Genomic DNA, 27,260 nt, shown 5'->3' on the forward strand with positions numbered 1-27,260 from the left:
AGCCAGCCTTTGGGTTGGGCTGAAGATTTGAGGGCTGGGGCAAGATCCTGATCAGTTGGTGACACACTCTTCGTGGAGAAGGAAGGAAGGACGGGGCTCACTTCTTACGGCCAGGGCCACGGGTTAACCCGCAGCGTGGAGCTGGGGCTGACAGAGAACCTCTCAATGGAGCCGTCCACGCCGACAGGGTGCTGCCTGCCTGTTCGCTGCTCTCTGCCTAGTGCTTGGCGCATGGTGGGTGCTCGGTAGACGGTTATGGACGAAAGGAGTGACCTTAATGCGTTTGGACACTGAGTTTCCTTCTGAGGAGTCGTTCAGAGTTAAAGGATTCCCTCTCTGTATCAGGTGGGAGAATCCGGATCTACTTGCTGCCTGCTGCACAGGCAGCAGAGAGTAATTTCTTACTAATTACTGACCTCTGGGGGACAATGGGATCTCAGTCGTAACTTTCTAATTTAATTTTTTTCCCTTTCTTTCCTTAAAATGAAATCCGCGAAGGATTTTCCATGTTCCATGCTTTCCCACCCCCACCCCAGAAGTCGTCTTAGTATCCTCCTAACTCTTTTTTTACTCTTTTTCCTGCATCCTTGCTTTGTTCATCTCTAGCCTTTTATGCATATGTCATTAGCTTTTCTAAATGGTAAGCTCCTTAGTAACAAGATGCGTGCTTTATTTTTGTTTTCACTTTGAAGTTTAAGACAGTCTCTAGGAAATAGTTGGGGGCAACTGATTTTTGACAAAAGGTGCAAAAGCAGTTCAGTGGAGGAGAGACAGCCTTTCAACCAACGGTGCTGGACAAAGTGGACATCCACAGGCAGAAATGTAACCTTGATCTAAACCTCACACCTTATTGAAAAATTAACTGAAAGTGAATTATGGCCTGAAATGTAAACATAAAGCTTTACACTTTTAGGAAAAAACTTGAGAAAATCTTGAGGATCTAGGGCTAAGCAAAGAGTCCTTCAGACTTGACACGAAAAGCACAGTCTGTAAAAGGAAAACTTGACAAATTGGACCTCATCAAAATTAAAAGCTTCTGCTCAGTGAAAGACCTTGTGAAGAGGATGAAAAGACAAGGTACAGACTGAGAAAATGCTTGCAAACTACATGCCCAGCAAAGGACTCAGCATCTAGGATAGACAGAGAATGCTCAACTCAACACTGAGAAGCAGTCCAGTTAGAACTTGAGCAAAGGACGTGCACAGACATTTCCCTGAAGCGGATGTACAGACGGCCAGTAGCACATGAAAAGATGTTCAACATCGCTCACCATTAAGGAAGTGCAAATTAAAATCATAATTATATATCACTATACACCTATCAGAATGGCTAAAATAAAAAACACAATAGTGACAACACCAAGTGCTGGTAAAGACAGAGAGGAACTGGGGGGCTGGTGGGAGTGAGAAATGGTACAGCCGCTCTGGAGAGACAGTTTGGGCCGTTTCTTATAAAATGAAACGTGCAACTTCCGTATGACCCAGCAGTTGAGCTCTGGGGTGTTTATCCCAGAGCAGTGAAAATTTGTGCCCACACAGATTCACAGCAGCTTTATTTGTAATCACCAAAAACGAATCAGCCCAGGTGTCCTTCAGTGGGTGCGTGGTTAAACAAACTGTGGTTTATCCATACTGTGGAATATGACTCAGCAGTAAAGAGGAACAAACTATTGATACAGAGAACAGCTGAGATGCATCTCTAGGAAATTATGCTGAGCGAAAAAAGCCAATTGCAAAGGGGTATGTGCTGTATGATTCCATTCCTATAGCCCTCTTGAAATGACATTATGGAGATGGAGAGCAGATTAGTGACGGCCACAGGGAACCTGGATGGGGAGGATGTCTTGAAAGGTAACAGGAGGGACCTTGTGGTGATGGAAATGCTCTGTACCCTGACTGGATCAGTGTCAGTGTCGTGTTGTGATGTCACACTGTAGTTTTGCAGGATGTTGCCATTGGGGGAAACTGGATAAAGAGCGCACGGCATCTCTGCGTTATTTCTTACAGCTGCTTTTGAATCTGCAATTGTCTCAAAACGTTCAGTTAAAAAAGATAGTGGTAGTTCAATAAGGATCTGTGAGCTGAAGGCATAAATGAGTTAATAAATAGAAGTACTCGCGTCTCTCCCCCCAGACTCGATGACTTTAGCTTGCTATTGGTTGCTTTTCTAGAACTTGGTATCAGGATTAATATTTTTAAGATAAATGAAGCATCTCTGGATTAAAAAAAATGCTCTTGAGGACATCCTCTGTTTTGGTGACGTCCAGTAAAGTTTGCACTTTACTCCAACTTTTGCCTTTTATTGTAAGCCACCTCGCATCGTCTTTTGGAAGTAGATGGGATGCGAATAAAGAATGGTTTGGAAAGTCCCTCTGCTGCTGGCTTCTCCACCCAGCGATTTTGGCGTTTATCACACAGAGGGCACTGCGATGAATTAACTCGTTAACTAATTATTTTGGAACCACATCTATGCCTCGAAGTCAGCCAGGATTACAGAGTTGGTGGTCAATGCCATTTCCTCCCTTTCTTCAGTGAAGAAAACGAAAAGGTCTGGCCAGTGTTGCTGTAGCATCACTGACTGACTGTGACGGAAGTCACCAGAGCGGTGACTTGAGGCAGGAGGAGTTATTTCCTCCTTGCTGGGCAGAGCTAATATCTTTGGTCCCTGGTCATTTAAGTTGAGCCCCACCAAAATCAACTGGAAGTTTTGAAGGCTCAGTAATGGTTATTTATAAAAACAAAAGTCTCTGTTTCCACTCGTGCAGGGTTTAAAGAGAGTAGCCATTCGGCTTATGATCGCTGTCCTTCTTTGAACTTCATTAAGCAATCCCCTGGGACCAGACTTGGAAATAGTATGTCCCCCACTGGAGTTGAGCTTATGGAAATAAAAACGATTCCATGTTCAGTGGGTCTTAAGGAGCACAAACTTAGAAAACCCGTGACCCCATCCTGACCCTTCTCTTCCTCCTCCCATCCCTTCAGACTCATGTCTCTCCTTCCCTTCTTTATTATCTCTCAAGAGATTCATTGTCTCATGAAAAATAGTTGTTGAGTTTAATCTCATTTGGCCGCTCTGTGCTCGTGCTTCCTACTCTGCCCCGAGCCTCGCAGTGACAGGGTTCCACGAGACGCTCAGCTGGCGGATGTGGAGTTGCATTAATTTGCTACCCAGCTACGGAAGGGCGGCTTTCAGTGGTGTGAGCATGTGGCTTTCTTTGCTAAATGGAAACACATTCACAAAGAGCCTTCAGCTCTTAGAAGATGAGTACTGACGGGGGCAAAGGGTTTTGTCATGTCCCCACCTCCTCTCCCTGCTGTTCTGGTCTCCACTTGGTCGTTCGCGGGCTTACGTGACTCTTACCATCTCTGCTGCTGGCGCCACCGAGCTGACGAACCCCGACACCAACTGTGATTTAGACATCGTCCGTGTCTTTGTTTTACAAGTGAGGGACTGGGCTTGGGGAGATGAGGCGCTTTTTGGAATCAGAAGACTGGGAAGTCATATGGCTTCGTGCACAGATGGCTGGGCTGGGGTCAGGACCCAGCTTTGGCTTGAAGGAGCTGTGTGGCCCTGGGAGAGCCGCCTCCCCTCCAGCTCTCAGTTGTCTCATCTGTACGGTGAGGGAACTGGACTCAATGATCTCTGCCTTCCAGATGTTCTCTGCCTGCAGATCTCTGAGCCCGCGTGGGCAAAGGTCGGCAGCTGAGACTTCCAAAGTGTGAGTTTTCTCCGTACCATCACAGGAGGCCCGTAGCCGTGCCGTCTGGTGAGATGGTACAGATTCAAGGAGGAGGCGAATGTTTTAAAGCCACTTTCTTCAGTGCTGTCTTCCTCACAGTGGTCATAGCACACATTCCTGTCTCAGCTGTGGCCAACCCCAGTCTGTCTCTTGGCCTTCATTACTGCCCCAGGCCTGAAGCAAGACCCTGGAAGGAGTGGAGATCGTGTCCTGCCGTACCAAGGCGGGACTGACCTCCAGCCAGACTGGGGCAAATAGGACTGCGGCCCGGGGCCCAGAAGCCTTCCTGTGATGCTGGTTTTCCTGCTTGGCTTATTTTAAGCCGAACCCTGCCTGGGGTTGGAAAGGTCTCCCAGGCAGACTGAAAGATTCAATAGGTAAATCTGATACATAACCGAGCGCGTCCATGTATGTGTCACAGCCAGTTGGCATTAGAGAGCCCCAGGTGACAGCTGCAGGGCTCCGTTGCCCTGCATGTCCAGCATTAGCATTTAATTGTGTCCCAGGTGTGCACAGAGGCTCTTTGGCTTTTTGCAAAGCACCCCCTTGACAACAACTACCAACCACCAGTGTGATTAAAAGCATGAGCTGAAAATGAAGGCGATCACTCTGTCCGTTCCACTTCATTTCAGGAAATTCCAAATGGAAAAGGTGAGCTTTGTTCTCAGAGGGCCGAGAGGGAATCCGGTGACGGGCCCCTCTGAGGAGCTGCAGGCCGGCCAGCCACCCCTTTCCCGTCTAGGCAGCATGCAGGGCAGGCCTGGAGGGAGGAAGGGCCGCTCATTCAAAGACGTTTGCAAGTTCGCTTCCTTGCAGCTCTGCCTTGGCCTATCCAGGCGTGTGGCCACAGGTTTGGGCTGGTTCGTAGAGTTCTGTTCCACTCGGATGGTTAGGGATGGACAGAACCCAGGCGGCATGGGCAAGGAGAGAAATGAAACCCAGTCCAGTCTGGTGCACCTTGGATCCACGTTCTCCCCATTTCCCTCACTGCTTCCTAGTCCGTCTCGTGGCTCTCGAATCCTGATACATGTGGCGTCTCTCTCACCCAGTAGCAGTATCCCTGCGCATCTGCGCCTTTGGAAGCCTGATGACTGTAGCAGCCACTTCAGAGAGTTCCTCTTCTCCTGGAGCTGCCCCGTGGTTCCCTAATCGTATACCCCAGATGGGCACCACCTGTTATTACACCTTCCCCTCCCCCAGTCTGTTTCCTGCGTCTGACTGTGGTTAGCACACACACAGGTCAAAATGCACTCTCTAAGCTGGCTTAGAATATAGTGCATTATCCTCTTTTCAAGAACATTTATCGGGTACCCATATGTGTATGGCATTTTAAACAGAGTTAAACAAGGCAAGCCATGCTCTTTAGAAACTTACAACTTGCAACTGATCACAGCTGATGAGTTAGTTTCCTTGGGAATAGGTTAGTGAGGAGGAAGAAGATAGGAGATCTTAGCCCTAAAAGGACATCAGGGGTCACTTAATCCCACCCTTCACTTGGCAGGTGGCAGAAGGAAAGCAGGAGAGCTTGAGGATGTCAGTCGCACAGCTCCTCCGTGGCTGAGCTGGTTCTGGATCCGCTTTAACCACGTCCTCCTGGTGCACTTTCTGTAGGAGGTGATCCAGCTGCCTCCCGTCCCTTTTAAACAAAGGTAGAAGATCTTAGTTGGATCCTTTAATAATGGGAAGCCCCGAAAGACCTTAGGAAGTTTAAAAAGAAAAGAATAGCTAGCTAGCTCTGCAGACAGGCAAGTGAGCACGGCTGGGAGTCCAGAGAGGGGAGATTTCGATGATCCAGGTGGGAGGTGGTTAGGACCAAGATCATAGAAATTAGAAAGCAAGGAAACGGTTGGAGGATGGGACTGTGTTGTTACAGCCTCTGTTTGAATAGCGATGTGGAGCAGGCCCCAAATGTAAGGACTGTTGGAATTATTGCTAAGCCCCTAACCGAGGCATAGAGTTTGTTATAGCATCCTAAGCTTCTGTCTTCAGAGATGTGTGTGATGAAAACTGGCTGAGGACGCTGTATCTGAAGGCCTTCAGCAGTGCAGGCAAGCAGCTGAATAACGGCTTTGCAGCTCGAATGTAGCTGTGGACGCGCTATTACTCGAATACAGGGGTGTGAGTGGGGTTTCAGACGCCCGCACTGCGCTGTACAAAGGCATCTGTGAGTAATGCCAGAAGGCTGACCCCACAGCGTTTCCCTGAGGTGAGAAGAAAGAAGTTGAATTCGAGTGGGAGGCGGGTAGAATGTGAGTTCTCGCTTTTCCAGCTGAGAAAATGCTTTACTGTATGCATAATCGACTCCGTACTGCGCTGGGGCTCCGCCGGAGAGGGCCCATCCCGTTCTCTTCCTCTCCGTTTTGATCCTGGAGTCGGCTGCAGAGTTATAGATGAAGTGACAAGGATGGTATCTTGATTGCATCCAGCTGCCTGGAGTAAGTCAAGGGCGGAGAGGCCCGCCTGGGGCGCAGCGCTCCCGGAAGGCTCCAGAGGAGCTGAGGTTCAGGACGCCTCTGACGCTCCTCGAGCGGCGTGGCTTAGCGTGCTGTGACCCAGCGCCACCAAATTCAGTCCCTCTGGAGAGAAGTCCAGTAAGTGGCTTCAGCTAACAGGAAGAGGACTGAAATCTTAACAGCATTTAACCCTAAAACAGAGCCAATATTAGCATTATGGCTGCAAACGGGGGCTTGACAAGAAGAGCCCCTTGGGAAAGTGACTGGAAGCTCCTTTGCGTGGCTTAGGGAGCTGTGTTGACTCAAAGTGGATCCGGGGGGTGGGGAAGGTGCCAGCTGCCTGCATGCCCCCTGCCCCACCCCCTTCCCCGCCCCCGCGCCGTCCCTGGGTTAGTTCAGTTACTTGTACTTGCACCCCTTCAGAGGTCTCTCTGGTCCCGTTAAGGTGAGTCGGTGCGTGTGCTCCTGGTGTGACGGGCAGGCAGGTGCTTGGTGCTGAGAGAAGGAAGCTGGCGGGGCATTCGCTGGAGCCTGCCCAGGCCCACAGCCCAACAGCAGTCACGGCTCGCAGGCTGTGTCGCTGCTCTGGGCTCCATAAAACTGTAATAGTATCATGTTATTTTAATCTGCTGAAATACAACCCCCAGAGCTGAGAACACAGCGGCAGCACGTTACGCGTCTGAGGAAATGTCTGACACGGATTCATTTGTCTGCAGCTAGTCTGCTGCTGCCTGCGGCCGATTAGCTCTGTTGGTTACAACATGGTGTTAATGAGGCCAAGGTTGTGGGTTTGAGAGGCCTGCTAGGTGAGCTGGTTTCACACAAAGCAAAGCTTTTTCACAACCCCGGACCCTGCTCAGGACCCAGGTCAGACTCCCGTAAAATCGTGAGGGTGATCACAAGGAGGACCGGGCACGACAGCGTGGTGACTCAGCACACAGCGCTCACCCGCTTCTGGAAAAGCACTGTGGAACACGGCGAGTTCCGACCGTGATCTTCACACACGAGGGACGTCACAGCGTTGTTGGCGGTGACTATTGACCGGTCCTGAAGTGGACCGCCTCTCTGAACTAAGGAGCGTGCTGGCTCTGGCCGCGAAGAAGAGAGAAAGCATCTTTGGTCCCTTCTCTCCTCCTCAGCTCTCTGCCTGCTGAGATTCTGCCCGTTGGCGCATTCAACAAGTGCGTGCGGCTTGCTGTCCTCTGCCGGAGTGCCACCGCGAATCAGACAGGCTCTCTGTCCTCGGGGGTTTAAATTCTACGGTGGGGAAATAGATAATAAATAAGCAAAAAATAACCAAAACAATTTCCAAAAGATGAAAGTTTGGAGAAGAAAAGCCCGGGGCGAGTCGATGTGAAGAATGGCTGGTTAGCGGACGGTGTTCCCCTGGGATAGGAAAGTCTGGAGAGGCCTCTCAGAGGAGGGGACAGTTAAGCAGAGACCTGACTGAGAAGCAGCACCCAGCCTTTTGAGAGCTGAGAGAACGTGCCAGTCGGAAGAAATAGCAGGTGCGAAGGGCTTGCGGTCTAGTCCTGGGGAAAGAACAGAAAGGCCACTGTAACGTGGGAGGACGTGGTAAGAGAGGGGCTTGGAGAGGGGGCAGGCCCCTCAGGGCGTGCTGAGGAGTCTGGATGTTATTCTTAGTCAGTAGAAAGCCATTTTTTGTTTTGTTTTGGGGGTGGAACATTTCAAAGGCTTTGAGGGGATGTTATGGGTTGGAGTGTGTCCCTTTAAAAAAAAAAATCCTAACCCTTAGTAACCGTGTTTGGAAATAGGGTGTTTTCAGGGGTTGTAGAGTTAAAACGAGGCCATTAGAGTGGGCCCGAATCCGCTTTGCCTGGCATCCTTATAAAAAGGAGAAATTGGGACACAGAGACATGGAGGGAAGACGGCCAGGCCAGGTGAGGACAAGGGTCCGAGTGACGCGTCTACAGGCCAAGGAACGCCCAATATTGGCAGCCACCTCGAGAAGCCGGAGAGGCAAGGAAGGAGCCTTCCCCGGCAGCTTTTGGGGGCGCACGCACTGCCAGCAGCTTGGTTTTGGGCTTCCAGGTTTCTGTTGTTTTCAGCCCCTCAATCTGTGTTACTTGGTTACAGCGGCCCTGGCAGACTGAAAAAGAGGGCGTGCCGGCATGCGGGTCTGCCCTTGGGAGAGCGGTCAAGCTCCTCCCTGGGCTCGGTGACACTCGGGTGTTGGGGAGACCTCTGCTGCCATAGCGTAGGACCGTATGACTTTTATATGTGTGTGGGTATATATGCGATGAAAATAATATTGATTTAAAAATAATATTTATATAATAGGATAGAGCCCACTGGTTGAATTACTCTGTACAGAATACCCTAATATTCTTTTGGGCATGGTCCTTTTAGGGGTGCTCTGTAAATAATTATTTGGAAGCAAAGAGATGAGATAGAAGCCTGTTGCAGTAATCTGGGCAGTAGATAACGGTGCTTTGAGCTGGAGAGAGTGGTAGGAGAAGGGAACGAGGCAGTCAGAAGTAGGACCAGCAGGACTGGCTGATGGATCGGACGTGGAGAGGACGGAAACGACGGGATAAAGGCTGCCTGCTAGCTTTGGGCTGGGGCAGTTGGGGATCAATATCATTTATTGAGATGGAGAAGATTGAGAGACTGGCTTGTCTGGGGATGAAATCGCGAGTCATACATTGAATATGTTGAATTTGAGATGCCTGTTGTTAAGCCAGTTGGAGACGGTAAGTAAGTAGAAGGTTATCTCAGGATTGTTCGGGGCCAGACATAAATTTAGAGGTCATCGGAGTATGGCCCGTATTTCGAGTGAACGAAACTGGACGAGATTATTTAGAGAGCTTAAAGGAGAGAGTAGGCCCAGGCCGGGGCCCTCAGGAGCTCTGGTTTAGCGGTCTGGTAAAGGGGGGAATTGGGGCGCTGAGACGGGGCACCAGGACCAGCTGGTCAATTGTCAGTACTCATTAACGCTGTGAACTTCCTGTCTTTTAAAGGTTAAACTAAATTGTTCAGAAATACATGAGGAAAGGTGTTGGAAGTACCCCACCAATATCCCAAATTCTGTTTAACAAAACTCTGAGAACCTTTCCAAAGATGGAAATCAAGTGTGTGTGTTCAGTGTGTTACAGATTATAGAATCAGGCAGATTCTCCCTACTCGAGGCTTCCGAATGGCTGTGTGCACTGGAGAAATCGATTGTTTTTTAAGAAACAGAGACTTTGTAAGTCTTCACAGGCACCAAAATTTGCTGAGTCAGGACAGTTGAAGACAGGGTTCCATTTCCTCTTCCTTTGTGCCTCCATTAAGGAGAGAGCCGATTTCCTTGGTCCTACGCAGGACGTCGCCCACCGTGGCCCAGTTCAGGAAGCTTTCCTCTGCGTTACTTGCAGTTTCCAATTCGGTTTTGATGACTCGGCGCCGGGCTGCTGTCTGACCTGGGAGCTGACGACTGGTGTGTTTCTGTCCTTAGGTCTGGCGGGAGTTTCCTGACCGTCTGGTGGGCTACCCGGGCCGCCTGCATCTCTGGGACCATGAGATGAACAAGTGGAAGTACGAGTCTGAGTGGACGAACGAGGTGTCCATGGTGCTCACAGGGGCGGCTTTCTATCACAAGGTGAGGCGGGCGGCCGGGCGGGTGCGTCTGGGTCTGCAGAGCTGAGGTCCGGGACTCCTTTCATCTGGTCCAATTTAATTTTGGCTGAGTTCAGAAAAAGTGTTCTACTCAAGGGTTAGGAAGCCCATGTTGTGTGATATTTTTGTAAAAGTAAAGTTACTATTTTTCTAATTATAAAAATAATACATGCTCATAATAAGAAATATGGAAAATCAGAACAAATTTTATTGTATAGGAAAGTGACTTATAGTCCTGTCACTTAGAGATGACCGTTATTATTGTTAGATGTTTTTTCCAGCTTGCCTTTTCTTTATGTATTTATTTATTTATTTACATTACATACGCACAGACAGGTGTAAATGTTCTCATTAGCTGCTTTTTGCATGTATTATATTGTTAGTTTTTATGTCATTAACATTCCTTCATAAACAATTTCTTCTTAATTGCTGATATGCCGTTATATTAATAGTCCATAAGTCATGTAGAACTGTTCCTTCATCTTTGGATATTCAGAGCGTGTCTATTTTTTTGTTATTTAAATGATGCTTGATGTCTGGAGTTTCCTTTGTGATCAGTATTCATTTTCATGACTGTTTGTGCTTGTGATCATTATGATGCTTTCCTAGAAGTAGAATTATGTCAAAGGGAGGGAACGTTTTGAGGAGGTTTTCATATATATATTTGTCTGTTTTCATTATTGTTTGTGCCAATTTATACTCCCACCAGCAAAATATAAAACCTTCTTGCCGTATTCCCCCTTGCATGAAATATGTGGGGAAAGAAATAAAATCAAACTTAGCTCTTTCAATAAGTGAAATGGATCTTCTTTTCACTTTGATTGGATCACTATGAGGTTGAAATTCCTTTTGCGTCTTCTTAGCCTGTTGCATTTCCTCTCCTGGGAATTGTCACTCCTTGATTTTGACTCTTTTTCTTAGGGACAGATTGAAGGGTCTGCATAGGACTTCAGAATATTCGGCTTGGTGCTAGGGTTCTCCCTGGGCCTGTGTGGTTTAATTAAACAGTAACAGCTTGTCCATTGTCCACAGTGGCGTCAGAACTGGTGTCGGGAAGACGCGTTCACCCAGCGCGGTTAATTTAACTCAGCTGTGTTTACATCGAGGCCTCTTGTTATCTCAGCACTGCTGCCCTCGTAGTTTTCACGGCTCTGGATCCAGAAATGGGTTTTTGTTCTTAGCAATAAGTAAATAAATAAGGTTTACAATTCTCCGGGTTTACTGTAATAGACCATGTATACTTCTTTTTTTGCTCGCGAATGTCTACACTTCTTGCATATGTGTAGGTTGTGGTAGTTTCAGAATGGCCTCATTTTTGTTTTAATATAAAAAGCACATCCTTTTGCAATGTCAATCCACCGTTAATTTATCTCCGTTCCTATTTGCAATCTGTGGAGAGAATGTAGAAAACAGGATCAAGCATTGTGACTCCAGGGAAAGGGTTTAGTAAAGATCAGCATGTAGTGTGTCTCTGGACAGTATTTATTAAACACGTGATACATTGATCGTTCCAAAGGGCCTGCATCCCGCAGGGCTTCATGCCATTCCTCTCCTCTGTGTACAGTAGGTGGGGTTTTTGTTTTTTGGTGGCTTTTTGTGTGTGTGAGTGAGGAAGATTGTCCCTGAGCTAACATCTGGGCCAATCTTCCTCCATTTTATGTGTGGGACGCCGCCTCAGTATGGCTCGATGAGCTGTGTGTAGGTCCACACCCAGGATCTGAACCCACAAACTTTGGGCTGCTGAAGCGAGCACGTCAGCCCAACCACTACACCAGCGGGCCAGCCCGTACAATAGGTGGTTTTGAAAAGAATGGCAGTGTTAAAGATGTTTGTCACTTAACCCAAAGCATTCTAATAGTAGAAAGCTTGTCCCCAGGCCGTGACTAGTTTTTACATATCAGCCACAGGGAACTGCTCTTTAAACCTTTCTTCTCTCTGTCTCACCTGACAGTATTTTAACTACCTGTACACCTACAAAATGCCTGGGGACATCAAGAGCTGGGTGGATGCTCATATGAACTGTGAAGACATCGCCATGAATTTTCTGGTGGCTAACGTCACGGGGAAAGCTGTCATCAAGGTAGGAGGCGTCGGAGGATCCTTGTCCAGCTCTGCCACCAACTTGCTTTGTGATCTTGGGCAAGTCTGTTTCTCTGAGCCTGAGAAGTTCTTGCGGCTAATATAAACCAAATTTTCGACTAGATGAACTCTGAGTTCCCTTTTAGCTTTCAGATGCTGTGGGAGACACTGTCACATTGTAAAACTGAATCTAGGCTCTGAGAATTTAAACATATTTTCTTTTTTTATACAGTTTCTTTAGTTACAATTTTTAACCTCCAGTATCAGAGATAAAGGCTATGATGGTCAGTCTACAAATTGTGTTTAAAAAATACTTAATTTTATTCTGAAAGCCGATATGAATCTAGTTCTGTTAGTTAAAGAATGCAGTTTACGTCTTTCTTAAGGTAGCCCATTTTTTTAGAGACTTTGAGAAGAAAGTACACTTTACACAGTTATAACTATAGTTGTCCTAAATGTTGATTTTAATTATTGATTACCAGTCTTTAAAAGTACCTTTCCCATAACATATTAGAAGCTGAGAGCACATGAAGAGCACATGGGGGCCTTGGTATCTGTAACAGATGTCTGTTTCTGAAATGTCGACTTGCTCAAATCGCATCTCTAGATATGGAGAGAGGGTCCACGTCTTGATAGGAGTGGAATCGTCTTGACCTTTTTTCCTTCTGGATTAGAATTCCATATCTGAAAATGGGCAATGCTTCCCGGCCAGGTTCCTGTACTGGAATCTTCTGTCCTGGAGGCTTATCCTGGAAGCATGGGATGGCGTTGCCCACTGATTCCTCCTGCTGTTAATTGATGAGAGGAGCCAGATTAAACCAAGGGACTCAGGAAAGCGGAACAGTCACTGTCTTTGCTCTCCAAACTTGAGCCAGTCTTCACCCTGTCCCCAGGTCTCTAAGTGACTCCGTCCACAGCTCACTGCGAGGGAAAGCGCAGACTCCAGTCTGCAGACTAGTTGCAGAACTAGTTTTAAAGGACCCCCCCTTATCTCCAGATTTACTTTTTGACATTCTTCAAGATGTTTTCAGCTGCGCCCGCTGACTCGGCACTGATTCCTGGTGTTGGATGCGGTCTAGCCAGACCTTAGGCAGCCAGCTTTCCTCCCCTCCCGGCCCTCTGCTGCTTCCTTATCCTCGCTGGGTTAGGAAGGCAGCTTCCCGCAGTTTGCTAGAAAAATCGTTAGGAGTGTAAGGTTTGCAAAGGTGGGAGTGAGAGTCAGGGAAAGGATTCGGGACCCCTGGATTTTTGTCCTGACTCAAGGGACTTGCAGAACGACCTGGTGTCTTCAGGACCACGCTGCTGCTGTGGCCTTTGCCATCAGCTGGATGAGGGAGAAGGGGCCTGTTGGAACTCCGGTTACGGTGAAAGTTATGGGAAGCTGTATTTCATCGCCCTTATGGCTGCAAGAACAAATGGTGTTTATACAAGGACCTTGGCAGTGAGAAAACAGTCATTAAACAGGAATTAAGGAGCTTGTCATCACCACTTCTTTCCAGTTACAGAAGGCAAAAGCCTCCAAGCCCTTTTTATTGGGCCCTTGTGAGTTCTGCCGTGGGCCAAGCCAGACAGGACTGAATGGAGGAGCGGTGAGGGGTGTGTGCGCATGCACGTGCGCGTGGGCACGCGTGCACGTAGAGGGAGCAGACGTCTCAGCTCAGAGCAGAAGCATGCAGAGTGGTGTCACGGGCGTGATTTTATTGTCCCTGGCACTGACGGCCAGGTGTGTCTTTGTGCTCCTCCGGCAGGTCACGCCGCGCAAGAAATTCAAGTGTCCCGAGTGCACAGCCATCGACGGGCTCTCGCTCGACCAGACTCACATGGTGGAGAGGTGAGTGGGCCTCTGCCCAGTAGTCTGCCGAGCCTCTGATCCCGATTTCCTGCCTCGGGCCTGTTTATGGGACTTTGTCGGAGATATAAGGACAGCAGCTGGTAGCCATAGTCACCTCCTTCTGCACTGTGGGAATTGGGTTAGTTCAAGCCCAGGTCACCCAAAGAATTAATTTGGAATGCTACTCACTCAATTTGTAATGGCTGGAAGGGTCTTAAAAATATAGCTGGCCTTAAGCTCCAGAAGCCAGACTCTCCGTGCGGACTAAGCAGTTAACCATCCACAGTCATTGGAAGGGAAGCTGGTTAATTCCAAGGAAATACTGGCTTGTTTTTCAGGGCAATGGCTCCATGTTACAGTAAAAGTTTGATTAGAGAGAATTAAACCGAACCCACCAGAGACAAGTTCCTTTGCTCACACGGCTAACACACGTCCCAAGAACGGACTGGAAAGCACAGCTCTTTCCAGAGAGTGGAGCGGGCCAGCTCTGACCCTCCCTTTATGTCAACTGGGTCAGGTACACGACAGCACACCTTGGTGTGGAATGTGATACTAGGCCTTGTCGGTGAGTGTAAAGTGGGAGGTGTGTGTCTTCCCTGAAGGCCGTTGTAATCTTTGCGGTAGACCTGGGAGTTCTCGCTTGTATCCCAGAGGCCCCTGCGCTTTGAATCTCCTGAATCAGACCTAATTCCAAGCCAGCTCCTTACACAGGACGGCCAGCTCTGACGGCCAGTAGCACTGTTGTCAAGGGACCAGAGTGCACTCGGAGAGTGTGGCGGTGGCCTTACGGATTGAGCCGTCTAGTTCAAGTGTCCACAGGTCTCGTGTGCACCTGCTCGCAGTACTCAGTTCTGAAATCCGTCAGCCGTATTAAAATCCTTCAAGCCTGGAGGATTGCTTTGTACAGAAAGTTGTTTCAGTTGGTCTGGATTTATCTCTAATGCTTACTCCCTCTTACTCTTACTTCTCACTCTTACTCTCTAAATAATTTCTTTATCTCTTTCATTTGTAAAAATCTTACCCAAATGACATGACTTTTACCAGCGGTCAATGTGAGATAATATCCTCCTGTGATTTTAGAAATGTCTGTCAGTGGTTTTTTAAGGATCACAGTCAAGGGCAGTGACATGAACCGTCATAGCTCATTTGCAGGACCCCAATTTTCTATTAAAGCACACGAAATTGTTATTAAACCTCCCCCCATTCTCTGTGTTTGGGGAGAATTCCCGGCATAAAGCAATTATTTATTGTGTGGGCTTATTTAAATCGGTGGGGTTGTATGGTTCTAATAGGACTTGTGGGGAGTGAAGTTGACCTGATAATGGCCTTGACGTTCATACTGAGGCTAAACTCCTCTTCTCTGGTGCCACTGAGATCTTAAATGTCGAGACTTCAAGTGCAAGGTTTAAGTTGGACGTAATTATTATTAAACACTGAAGCAGGCCACTAAGGGAGGTGTGGCAGCTCCTCTTGGGGAGAGGCACCGAAAATAGAACAGGCCACTGCCCAGGTGTCGTCAGGCTTGAGTCAGGTTATATCAGAGCTTATAATTAACAACAACAAGTACACACACATATATATGTGTATATATACGTATACAGTGTGTGTGTCTGTATAAAAAACCTAATCCAAAGCTATATGTAGTCAGTGCCATAGCGAGGCTCAGAGATGATCAGAGGAAAAAGAAGTGACTGCTTGCCAGGTTGACCATCAGGATAATTTTAAGAGGTGGCACTTAAAGTGAGCCCTCCAAGGTCACTGGGATCCCAGCTAATGAAACTCTGGGCAAGAAAAGGAGATCCTAGGCAGGGCGCCTGGGTGGTCAGCAAGTTGAGGGTGTATCTGGCAAGCAGTTACGAAGCCTGTTTTGGCTAGAGCATAGAGTTCTGGCCCATTAGTGCCAAACTGTGAAGGGCCCTGAATGCCCAGTTCAGGAGCCTGAACTTCGCTCCTCAGGCTCTGGTGAGCCGTCGAAGGCTTTTGAACAGGGATGTGTGATCAAGGTGCTGTTTTGAGACTGATCTGAAGTAGCGCACAGAACGGAATGAGGGTGCAGAGACTGAAGAAAGAAGACGAGTTACAAGGCACGAACTAAGCTGAGTGTGGAGAGGAAGGGACAAATTAAATTGCAAGAGATTTTTTTTTTCCCAAGGGAAGATGTGCTAGAACTTGATTTCCAGCTGAAGAGGCGTGCGGAGGTTATGGAGGAGGGGTCAACAGAGAGAACTTGGATTCTGAGTCAAGACGAATGGTAGTACCTTTAACAGTGTGAATGATATGTTAGAGGAGACGCCAACGGGGGGCGGGGTGGGGTGAATGGTTGTACCTTTAGCAGCGTAATTAATGAGGACAGGAGGAGATTTTAATCATGGGCAAAGTTGGAAAGCGACAAGGTAGGTGGTTTTGGAGTCTTGCCCTCTGTATCGGCAGATGTAGATATGGAGCAGGCACTTGGAGATGTGGAACTAGAAATCTAGAAAGAAAATTAAAACAAAGATAGATATTTGGAAGACATCTGCCCAGAGCTGGCAGTTGACTGAAGGAAAGCCAAAGGCAGAATCTTTGTTTTTGTTTTTTTTTTTGGTGAGGAAGATTGACCCTGAGCCAACATCTGTTGCCAATCTTCTTTTTCCTTGAGGAAGATTGTCCCTGAGCTAACATCTGTGCCAGTCTTCCTCTATTTAGTATGTGGGATGCCACCACAGCATGGCGTCATGAGTGGTGTGTAGGTCCACATCTGGGACCCAAACCCAGGCTAACCCCAGGGTGCCAAAGCAGAGTGCACAAACTTAACCACTACGCCACCAGGCTGGCCCCCAAGGGAAGAATCTTGAGAAATCCTGACATTTAGGAGACAGAAAGAGTAACTGGAAACAGAGAAGCAACCACGGGAGAGGCCAGGAGAGTGCCAGGATCTACAGTGCCCAGAAGCGAGGGAGGAGCAAGCAGCAGGTGGGCGGGGAAAAGGCCTTTGAATGAAATGGTCGTTGGTGACTGAAAAAATGGTGTCATGGACTGAAGGGGCTCGAGGGTTACGGAGTGTGAGTCTGTGGTGAGAAAGGTGGTTAGTGAAAGCAGACTACCCTTAGATTTGATGGGCACAGAAAGCAATCAGTCTTGAAAGCAGTTAGAAACTGCGAACTAAACTATTGGGATTAAAGATTGAATCACTGGGTTATTGAATAAGGCACTTAGACTGAGAGGGAGGAAGACATGGTTTTAAGCCATCTTGAGCACCAAGAGATGGAGTTACGAGTATAGAATTGTTCGTTTGTTTTATTTTTTCAATAGTTCCCTTTGCAGAATACATACTTTGCAAATTATGACCTTGTGTTGGGTTTTGTGGTTCAGTAAACTTATTTATTCTTATATTTGGGGTCTCGGATCAGAAATCTCAGTTGCGTAGGAGAGTAGCTTTTCCTACCCAGCATCTGGTTCCAAGATCTGCTGTTGGTTCTTTAAGAACCAGGAGAATTTGTAAGTGTTCATCATGCCCAGTGACTTCCCCACGGGCAAGGCATTATGGCAGGCAGACAGTGCTGCTCTTAGAAGAAGAACAGTGTGTTTTGATGCAGGCCAGTCTTTGTTCAAATTATGAATTCGCCACTTGTTAGCTGTCTGACTTTAAGGAATTTGACTTACCGTATCCCAAACTTTAATCTTTTCATCTCCTAAAACGGGTATACTGATACCTGTCAAATCACCGTGTGTATTCATGGATTCAACGATGTTTATTGAGCATCTTTGTACCGAGCGCTGTGTTGTGTGCTGGGGATGGATGAAGTAATAATACACGAAAGCGCGTGGCACGGTACCTGCAGCGTCACTTTCCTCCCCATTCTCCCCGGCATTGGTCCTGAAGCTCCTGGTTCCTTCAGGTAATTGTATGTGTTTGAAAGGAAAACAGAAAACCATTGGTCCTTTCTCCCCGAGATGCTTCCAGTGCTTCGCCTGTTCATACTTGATTAGAAAACCAACCCAGGGGATAAGTTACTGACGGGGTCACTGGACCCCTGACACAACCTCTCAGGGGGGCCACCAGCAACCAGCCACGCTCGCTGTCTGCCCTAACCCGTTCCCCAACCCAGACCCCGTGTGTAAGAAGAAGGTAGGAAGCCCCGGCAGGACCTGGCAGGAGAGTTAAGGACCTTCACCGTTCGGAGCGGCCAGCCGCTTCTGCAGTGCGGCTGTGTGGAGAGAAAGGAGCGCTTCCAGGCCCGGGTCAGCTGGGGGCAGCTGTCAGCAGCCACGCTGGCCTGAGCTCCGTGGCCTCCTGCCTGTGGCCCGGCCCTGTTGGCAGATCTGGTTACAGAGGAGACCTTGTCCTCAGGACTCTCCAGGGGCCTGTGGAGCCCCTGTCCTCTGCCAAGAGCCCTGATTCTTCTCTAATACGCTACCTGTGCTGGGCACGGCTGGGCTTTGCTGGCAGAGTCTCTGGGCATAACTGGCAGCTGGAAGAATCTGTACGTGTTTACAGGCAGAACAACTGTCAAGAGTAAGACCTGGGAGAGATTTGCCTGCCACCGCCTTGACCCATAATAGGGGGCAGGGAAGCTGTTGTCGGATGCCGGCTCCATGCCATTTTGTTGAAACTCCTCAGTTTTCCACCTCTCTCCCCATAATTTGGAACCTGGGACTACCACCTCCTGAGTCTCAGAACGCTGCCAGCAGGAGGAAACTCGGTTCCCTGCGGGTCCCGGCAGAGCGTGATGACAGGAGCAGAGGCTCCATTGCCAGTGCGAGCCTCGGTCTGCAACCCAGCTCGCCCTTTCCAGCTCTGGGTCCTGGGGCCGGTCACTTCTCTCCCAGCCTCAACTTCTCAGCCCAGAGCAGGAAGCTGCTGTAAGGCCACCCCTGGGCGTATAGAGGAGGGTGCTGTGAGGAGTCGATGAGGCCATCGTGTCAGTTACCGGGCTCGAGTTAGGTGCTCAGCAGTTGTTCATTTCCAGCCCCTCCCCTGGAGCCCAGGATTAGGCTCCTAAATCCATTTGTGTCATCTCGTAGTTAAGGCTTCAGCCTCAGGGGCCGGAGTGCCTGGGTTTGGCTCTGCGTCTTGCCAGCATTTGACCAGTTGCTTGGCCTCTCTGCACCTCAGTCTTCCTTCTGTAAAATGGGGATAATGAGGCCCTCCCTGGAGGCTTATGTGAGGATGAAGCGGTTACGAATACACCTCACACAATTTAACACAGCTGGGAACGTGCAGTAAATATTAGTTGCTGTCGATTTGTGGTGGTGGATGGAGACGATGGTGTTATTAGCTAGAAGAGCTCAAAATGAAATAGTAACACGTTTTTTTAGAAACATAACAACCAAGAGAACTGATAAAGACTGGCTTCTTTGTTAATGGGTTTCTTCCTGAAGCTCAAAGGACTCCAATAAAAACTTGATAAAATCGTTTGAAACGAGGCTTTTGGGATCTCCGAGGACAGAGGAGACTCCTTCGGGTCTGTGTCTTGAAAGTGAGCCCCATCTTGGCAGATGGCTCTGCCTCTGGCTGTTTGTTCTCATTGTAGCTCTCGGTGCCGTGGGCCTGACTGAGAGAGAGAGCGTTGACCTTTCTGAAGTCCATCCTTGGGGTCCCCTTGACTTCAAAAGTGGCTTCTCGGGGCTCGTTTCTGCTCCTCTGGGCTGAGGATAAGCGTCCTCGTCCTCGTCACCCAGCCGTCACACTCCGTTGCCTGATGGACCAGCACTTCCCACCCGCGGGCCTGACCTGCTCACCTCCGAGCTGCAGTGAGCTGAAGCTCAGATCCAGGCGGCTTTTTCCTGTCGCCCTGCCTTCACTTTAGCTGGCAGAGATGGGGTTAAGAACTGTTGGCAGCTAATCCACCTGGGTTTGAGGCCTGCTCCGGACTGAGCTGGAAGAATGACTGGAATTTGAGGGGGAGGGGAGAAGACACTCTGACCTCTGCAGGCCTGTGGCCTCTGCAGCATCTCCCGTTCACTTTCTCCGCTGAGCCGACCCTCAGAGTTCCCCAGGTCACTTCTTCAGTCCACACCCTCCCGACCCTTGTGAGCACCTGGCCGCAGGCTAGGGTACTTGACTTACTTTTGTTGATGTTGAATATCATGTATTTTGCTCTCATCTCTCAGCCTCTTGAACGCTTTCTCTTTTTTCCCCCACCCCATCCCTCATCCGCTCCACTGCCCTCCCCCCGCCCCACACCCCGCAGGTCTGAGTGCATCAACAAGTTTGCCTCCGTCTTTGGGACAATGCCTCTTAAGGTGGTGGAGCACCGAGCTGACCCTGTCCTGTACAAAGACGACTTTCCTGAGAAGCTGAAGAGCTTCCCCAACATCGGCAGCTTGTGAGACGCGCCACAGATGGGGCTGAGCGCTAAGCTTGGACAAAGGAAGAGAACACGCTCCCACCAGCACTCTCATATCAGGATGGGGGTTTCAGACTGGAAGGTCACCTCCTGGATCTTGGCCTCCACTCCCCTACCCTGCTTCCTCGAGAAGAGGATCCTGGAGAGAATCTCTAAGCACCCTGAGCTGCACATCCTCTGTTCCAGTGTTTCTCATGATCTCCCACGGGTCCTTTGTGAAAATGCCAAATGGAAGCCTTGGTGGCCTGCTCCCCAATTAATTCCAGCTTGGGCTCCCTTTCTTTGTGGTTCCAGTATAACAATCTGAAATGCAGCTTCCATGACTGTAAGACGGCTGAGGAGAGAAACCTACCAGCCCGTTTAAGATGTGGGGACTCGTGTAAAAGGTACCCATGTCTCGCTTTTAGTCGTTTCAGATCAGTGAGTTCTTTGGAAGAAAAGCCAAGCCCAGAATTTGGTGCAGAATCTTAACGTCTTGGGATTTGATGGGTGGATGCCTTTGGCCTGGGCCCTGGGCTCGTGCAGCGGGAGCCCCGACTGCCGAGCTGGGTCTGTGAGGGCCATGGACTATTCGTCTGTGGTTTGGCTTTTTGATATGATTAAAATTATTTTTTATTCTTTTTTCTACTATGTCTTAAACACTGATTATTGGTAATCAAGGATCTGTCTGTCTTCTTCTGTGCATTTAACTCCATCCTCTGGCCTTCACTCCAATCCACTGCCCGTGTCTGGGAAGACACGTGGCCAGGAGGAGTATGTGGTGCGTGTGCCTCTGATGGAGGAAGAACCCCACGCTGTAAACATTCTAAGAGAAGATGTCTCCCCAGACCTCCAAAGGAGGCAGTCTGCCCCCTGGTCGGATACGATCTTTACGGGTATCTTGGGGAAGAACAGAGGGCCTCCAGGAGCCACACCCTTGAGTCACTCCGGCTAGTACCATGTTGTACAAGTGAGGGGAGCTGCGACCCCACCCCAGGGGGATGCCAAAATTCCCTCCTTCTTTTGGTATAAACTTCACGTTAGCCAGGCAGGTTCTGGCTAATGTTAAATGCTGCTAGAACACTGCTTTGCAAGAATTGCCGGTCTATTTAAATCGTTAAATTTCAGCATTTTGTAATACCGCACATGTGTGAATTATAGCTCTGTAAGCCCAGTTGATGAACAAATCTACTCTGGCAAATGTTAGATGTTATGGATTCGAAACAGATTTATCTGGCTCTAATATTAAGATTAGCCACAGTTTGGGCTTTAGCCATAACATATGTCCCCAGAACACAGAATACATAACAGTTTGCTTGGAATATGGATATGATTACTGAAACCCCGTTGTGTGCCAGTTGAAGTCGCTAATACACCACCCATTGTTCTGCTGAGTGACGTCAAGGTGAGCAGTGACTGGGCTGCGGTTCTGAAACTGGCAGCTTTAACTGGAGTCGCTTCAGCTGTCCCCAGCCTTTGAGACGTCAAAGAAAAATCCCGGAAGTGGCGAAATTGAAAGTGGAAATCGTGAGAGTTTCCTCTTCTTTCAGATTGAGGAGTAGCCTTGTGGACCCTTGTTGGTGGGAGGCCGAGGGACCGTCCCGTCCAGGTCGTTCGTTTGCAGAGGCGGATGCTGGAGCTGCGAGCTGTTCCGCGTGGCGCAGCCCCGCGCACAGCTGCTTAGGACGCGCTTCTCATCTGGGTGGTTGCGTGCTGGTCAGCGGGGCCTGTGGGAAGGCATTTTGGTCGCACATTTATGGTACTGGGGAGGGTATGACAGAACCAAGAGAAAGGGATTTCTCTTGTCCCCCATTTTCCAGGAGCTGACACAGCAGGTTCCTCTCACTTTCCTAGGGGTCCTTCAGCTTGTTTTCCAAGAGGCAGGGAAGGGGGCAGGGGCGGGGGGGCCTCACCTTCCACCCCTGCCCAAAGCCGAGCGCTGTTCTGGCGTGTCTGTGTGCTGTGTCACCCTCTGCCGTCTTCAGCACTCCACCTCGCTGCTCCCATATTTCTGCCCTTTGTCACCTTCCTGAATCCACGACCTTGGTGGCTGGTTTCTAATCCAGTGCTCCCTCTCAAAGGGTAAATAGGGTTTTTCTTCTTCTTTTTAACCTCGTTAGCCCTTTGGTTTAGGAAGAGGAAGGCTTCAGTCTGAGATTCCTGGGAGCCCCGGGGGCTGGTGGGTGTGACTTTGTCACCTTCTTAGGGGTCATTGGACTTCTGAGGGTATTAAAACGCCGTTTAAAGTCCCTCGCTACGCCCAGGAATGCTGGGGGTTAGATCTCGTGGCACAGCATACAGAACTTTCCCAGGGAGTAATCTATCCTAGGCTCTTGAAGCAAGCCTCGAAGGTTCTACCCAGTGGACCGACGGGTGGTGCAGGTCTCAGGGAGGAATTCAGGACAGGAATGGAGCAGGCGATCCTGATCTGCGATTCAGAGGGCGCGAGGGGCTCCACCCCTCGTCAGCGGATTTCCGAGCTGCTGCCCAGCAGGCCTTGCCCATCAGCTTGGACTGTCTGCCCCGGGGACGCCATAGGGCCTGGTTGCAGAAGCAGAACAATGATGCTAATGAAAATGTCATGCTCTGGCCTACAGCAGACAACAGCTGGTTTTAGATGAGGACGTCTTTTTTAAGAAATTGCGTCCTACTGGCCTGGATGGGAGAGGAACCTGAGCTGGCCCTGGCCGAAGTGTGTGCGTGAAGTCACTGCCTTTGCCCCCAGGGCCCTAACTGAGATGGGCCCGCCAAGGTTGGAAACACTTTTTTGCTGGTTAACATTAGATAGCTGTTAATCTTTGTATCTCTTGTGTTTTACCAAGTCTCACAGATGTTTAGGCAGAAACCACCTTTCCTGAGAAAATTAAAAAGGAAAGTATCACCTTCTGTCCTCAGAATCTCCGATTCTTTCCTGCGAAGATGCCGCACTGTCCCCTCCTCTTACTCAGTGTCCTGGAGCTCGCAGCTCCGACCCTTCTGGCTGCTCTGTCAAAGCCTTAGGCTCTTCCAGCTGTCCTTCAGACTTGTGGGTCTTAGGGGCTGGTTTCTCTGCTGCCTTGGGAAGGAAGTGGCCCTCGTACCGGCCCGTGGGGACCAGGACCGGGGGCTGGAGGAGGCCAGCTGCCTCTGTGCTCTGATTTGCTGTGCTCCCCGCTTCTTCCTGGGATGGCAGGCTGACCGGAGTCTCCTCACTGCCGAAAGAGTGCGGGGTCGAGCCACCATGCTGGAGAGGTGATTGCTGGCTTAGAATCCAAGCTGCTTTGATGGCAGGAGGAGGAAGCAGGTGAAGCCAAGGCCGGGCGTGGGCGGTGCTTCAGTTCCCGTGGGACTCTTCCTGCCTCTGCAATCCGGGGATCCCATGAGAGCCCAGCGGGGAGGGCAGAGGGTGGCGTTGGTGCTTTCCCGTCAGCCACGCGTCCTGAGCCTGGTGGGATCCCTTTGCTTTGGGGACAGTAGCTTCTGTTTTGGGTAGGATGCTTTTTCCATCTCTCTTGGCTCATGCCGTCTTCTGTGGCAGCAAAAGCAGCCCCAGCAGCCTGTTCCCCAGGCAGCCCTGGCACAGAGAGGCAATGACAGAGAATGCAAAACTGGCCCCAGGCCCTTCCAGCCGCTTCCTGAGGAGCGCCTCTGGCGGGGCTGCTGACCGTCTTGGCAGGCACTCCATGCGGGGCGACTTGGGCGGCACCTGGAGCTTTCCACCGCCAGGCCTGGAGGGCACAGCAGACCTGTGAGGCCGTCTGCTCCCCTCACCCTGAGCTCTGCTCCAGGCCCTGGGGCTCAGGGGCGAGGCCAGTGTTTGATACTCACATTTTTGCTCCTGAGTAAAAGCAGGGCCAGCATTGGGTCCCATTATGCCCACTGTGGAAGGTCTGACAGTGTGAGAACAGGCCTCACGGAGCGTCTCCTGCAGAGGAGTTAGGCAGGCCTCTGCCCTCAGTTGTAAGGGTCTCCCCTCTCTAGGGGTGGGAGCAGTCTAGGCTCACCCACAGCCTCTCCCCACCTCTGTCCAGTGGCCTCTCAGGGACCCCTAGCTTCAGGCTTCCTGACTCCAAGTTCCCAGGCAGGGCGTGTGGTCCCTACAGGCAACTGTGTGCTGTGGCTTTAAGGTCAGCCTCACCCTTTCTGCCAACACAGGGAAGATGGCCGGGGAGCGTGTGGCTTGTCGCCCAGCTCTCCTGGCCTCTTGTTTTTTATTCTTCAAGAAATAGTTGAGCGACCATCCTGGGTGTCTGGTATTGTGTTTCCTCTAATTTACCACCTTTTCAGGGTAGAGCATTTTCCTTTCTTCTCCCAGCTGGTTGGGTCCCTGCTTGCGTTTCTTCCCAGTCCCCCTGAAGGGCACAGAGCTCTCAGGCAGAAGACAAAGAGAGGACGATGGCTGGGCGGCTCCCGAGAGGTTGCAGGCGGCTGTGTCTGATGGAGCTTCCTCAGCAGTGCTCCATCTTGTCTGCAGCCAACCTCTCAGGGGCCGCACAGGGCGGGACGGGGGGTTGGGGTGGAGAGCTGCCGCAGCCCAGGGACTGGAACCCATGTGTCTTCGACCCAAGCCCCCAGTCGGTCCACGCCACTGTCTAGAGCCTTCCCTTCCCAAGGTATCTGCTTGGGCTTTTCTTTATAGCCACCAACATATATCGTTAGCTACTACACCGCTAATAAACTCACTAAGCGTCTAGTCTCCGGTTATCACAGCTGAGGAACAAGCAACTAGTTACTGATGCAGTTGAGGTAAGAGCGGTTATTCAGTCGTTCAGTTTTTTCTTATTGTTCATTTATTCATCAAAATGTGCTCTTTGCCAGCCCTGTGCTAGGTCCGGGAGATAGAGGGTTGAGTAAGACACTGTCCTGGTCTCCAGGAGCTCCGGTTCCAGTGGGAGTCCTTGAGCTCTGTCAGATGGTGCGAGCCCATCAGTGGCCTGGGACTCCACACACACACAGACACACACACACACACGCACACACACGTTTTACTCCCAACTGTAAATGAAAATGCAGATTCCATCAACACCATCTTCTCTGGTGCCTGGAGGATGCAAGGACTTTTTATTTCCTCTTCTCAAAGCCCCTTCTCTTGAGTGGTCCCCTGGCCCTTCCGGGGACTGGAGGGAGTCCGCTCCCACGCCTTGGCTTCCTCAACCAGAAATCGGAGATGGCAAGACGCTTAGACACAGGCTGGCGGAGTGGGGTGGTGTGTCAGGTCTCCTCCCGCCTCCTAAGCGGGGCCTTTACTGATTGTACCTGGTGACGCTGGCAGCCAGCCCTTTGCCGGCCCCTACTTCTGCTCGCCCTGTTACCAGAGAGCTTGGGGTCTGGATCCTATCTGGCCCCGTCAGGGTGGATTACCGACGGAGCGGTTCTTTTGCCCCAGTCCCTTTCCTGTGCTATAAATAAGCCCCATGTTTATTTTCTTATGTTATTGAAATGAACACTTGGGATTTGGGCCTCTTGACGAGTCCAGAGAGCGTCCATCCGGTGCCTGGTGAGGGCCCTGCGCGGCTGGCTGCTGTCTGAAGCTATTGGGAGTGCTCCCCGTGTGTTTTGGATGTGGCTTAATTTCAATAGTAAGGGCTGAAGGCAGCCCCGTATCTGCTGATTTTCAGGTTTCAGCTTTCTGCCAGCCTCACCGCCTGCTTAGAAGTAAAGTTGTGTTTCTCATTAAGGGGCTAACAGCCACAATTGAGGTAATTAACGAAAATTGTGCCTTGGTGGCACCAGCTCCTATAGGATTTCCAATAGTCTTTCTCTCTTAGATCCTGAGGGACTTACCTTCATCTCCTCCCTTCTGCCCACCCTGCACTCAATCTCTGTCCTGGTTTCTGGCTGGAGTCCCAACAATTTCTCTCTGAACAGCCTTGTTCTTGTCACCAGTTTGGTCTGATGTATTGACAACTTGGCCGAATGAGGATTCCATTAACTCCATCTTCTCCAGTGCGTAACAGGCGAGGATTTTTTTTCCCCTTATAGCACCATCCAGTTGCCAGTTGTGCCTTGGTCCTTCTTGAGAATTTGTAAGGGTGAATGCCCACTGGTAACAGACTGATGCTCCTTTAGTCTCATGGCTGCATCCTCCCAGTGGAGAGGGTGACCTGGGACAATGTTGGGATCAAAAGGAAACATCTGGCAGCCCAGTGCGGTGTATTATATGCTGTGTGGAAGTCTGGGAATTAGGAAATGTTCCAAGTTAGGACTTCATAAGGAATGATTTCTGGCTCCTTCAGGCTTTGACGACACTTCAAAAGTATCCAGTGAGGCTATGAGCAAGACAGCATTGTCCATCAGAACTTGTGCTAAGGATCGTTGTCTGCTTCTCAGCATGGATGAGCCTGGTATGTCACTCAGTAGAGAAATCTTTTTGTGGACACAACCTGAACCTGGAATCTATTAATGAGGAGAATCGCATCTAACAACCAGATTTAATTCTCTTTCAGAGAAGGGACCAGGAGAATGTAAATTTTCACTCACGTATTTGTGGTCTATTGAGTCCTAAAGAATCTTTTTCCTTAAAAAAATAAAAAGCCTGATGTGATGGATTCATTCAATCAATCAATCTTTGTTGAGCACTTATTATGTGCCAGACACTGTTCCAATGTGAAATGCTGCATTGACCAACACAAAGTGCCTACTCTTATCAAGTTCGCATTCTGAGAAGGAAGACAGCCAAACAAATAAATGAGTGTAATTTCAAGTGGTAGTAAACGCTATGAAGAAAATAAAGCAGAGGAAGAGGAGATAGATAGTGACTTGGGCCTGAGGAGGTATTTTAGATGGTTTGGTCAGAAGTGACATTTAAGCTCAGATGTAAACGTTGAGAAGGAGTGAATCGTGAGGACCAGGCAGAGGGAAGAGCTAGCATAAGGGTCCTCAGGCAGACACAAGCTCCGGTTGTCTTAAGAAGAGCCAGAACTCCTGTGTGACCGCAGTGCATCGATCGTGGAGAGCATGTTACAGATGATGCCAAAAGTAGGCCAGGGCCAAATTGTGTTGGGACCGTGTAGGCCAAAAGGATTCTAGATTCGTATTGTAAGTGTGATGGGAAGACACTGCAAGGTTTTAAGTAGAGGAGTGACATCTGAATGGTGTTTGTTTTAAGATCATTTCAGCTGCTGTGTGGAGAGTAGGCTTTAGGGAGCAAGAATGAAAGGAAGGAAATCCAGAGGCTGTTTTAGGGAGCCCAGGTGAGAGGTGGTGGTGGCTTAGACAAGGGTGGTGGTGGCAGAGGGAGTGAGAAGTTACAT

At 49.5% G+C, this 27,260-nt stretch overlaps 1 protein-coding gene across 2 annotated transcripts in view; it reads left to right on the top strand.

The window, feature by feature from the left end:
• Positions 1 to 20,676, top strand: part of EXT2 (exostosin glycosyltransferase 2) — a 145,293-nt gene extending 124,617 nt beyond the window's left edge. For both annotated transcript variants that reach the window (XM_023653914.2, XM_005598052.4), the window contains exons 11-14: positions 9,650 to 9,793; positions 11,762 to 11,890; positions 13,638 to 13,720; positions 19,894 to 20,676. In XM_023653914.2, coding sequence (XP_023509682.2) covers positions 9,650 to 9,793; positions 11,762 to 11,890; positions 13,638 to 13,720; positions 19,894 to 20,032 — 495 coding nt within the window. In that variant the 3' untranslated portion in view covers positions 20,033 to 20,676. The remainder of the gene's footprint in view (positions 1 to 9,649; positions 9,794 to 11,761; positions 11,891 to 13,637; positions 13,721 to 19,893) is intronic.
• Positions 20,677 to 27,260: the final 6,584 nt, after the last annotated feature.

This window comes from Equus caballus, chromosome 12 (genome assembly GCF_041296265.1).
Source record: "Equus caballus isolate H_3958 breed thoroughbred chromosome 12, TB-T2T, whole genome shotgun sequence".
Taxonomy (NCBI): domain Eukaryota; kingdom Metazoa; phylum Chordata; class Mammalia; order Perissodactyla; family Equidae; genus Equus; species Equus caballus.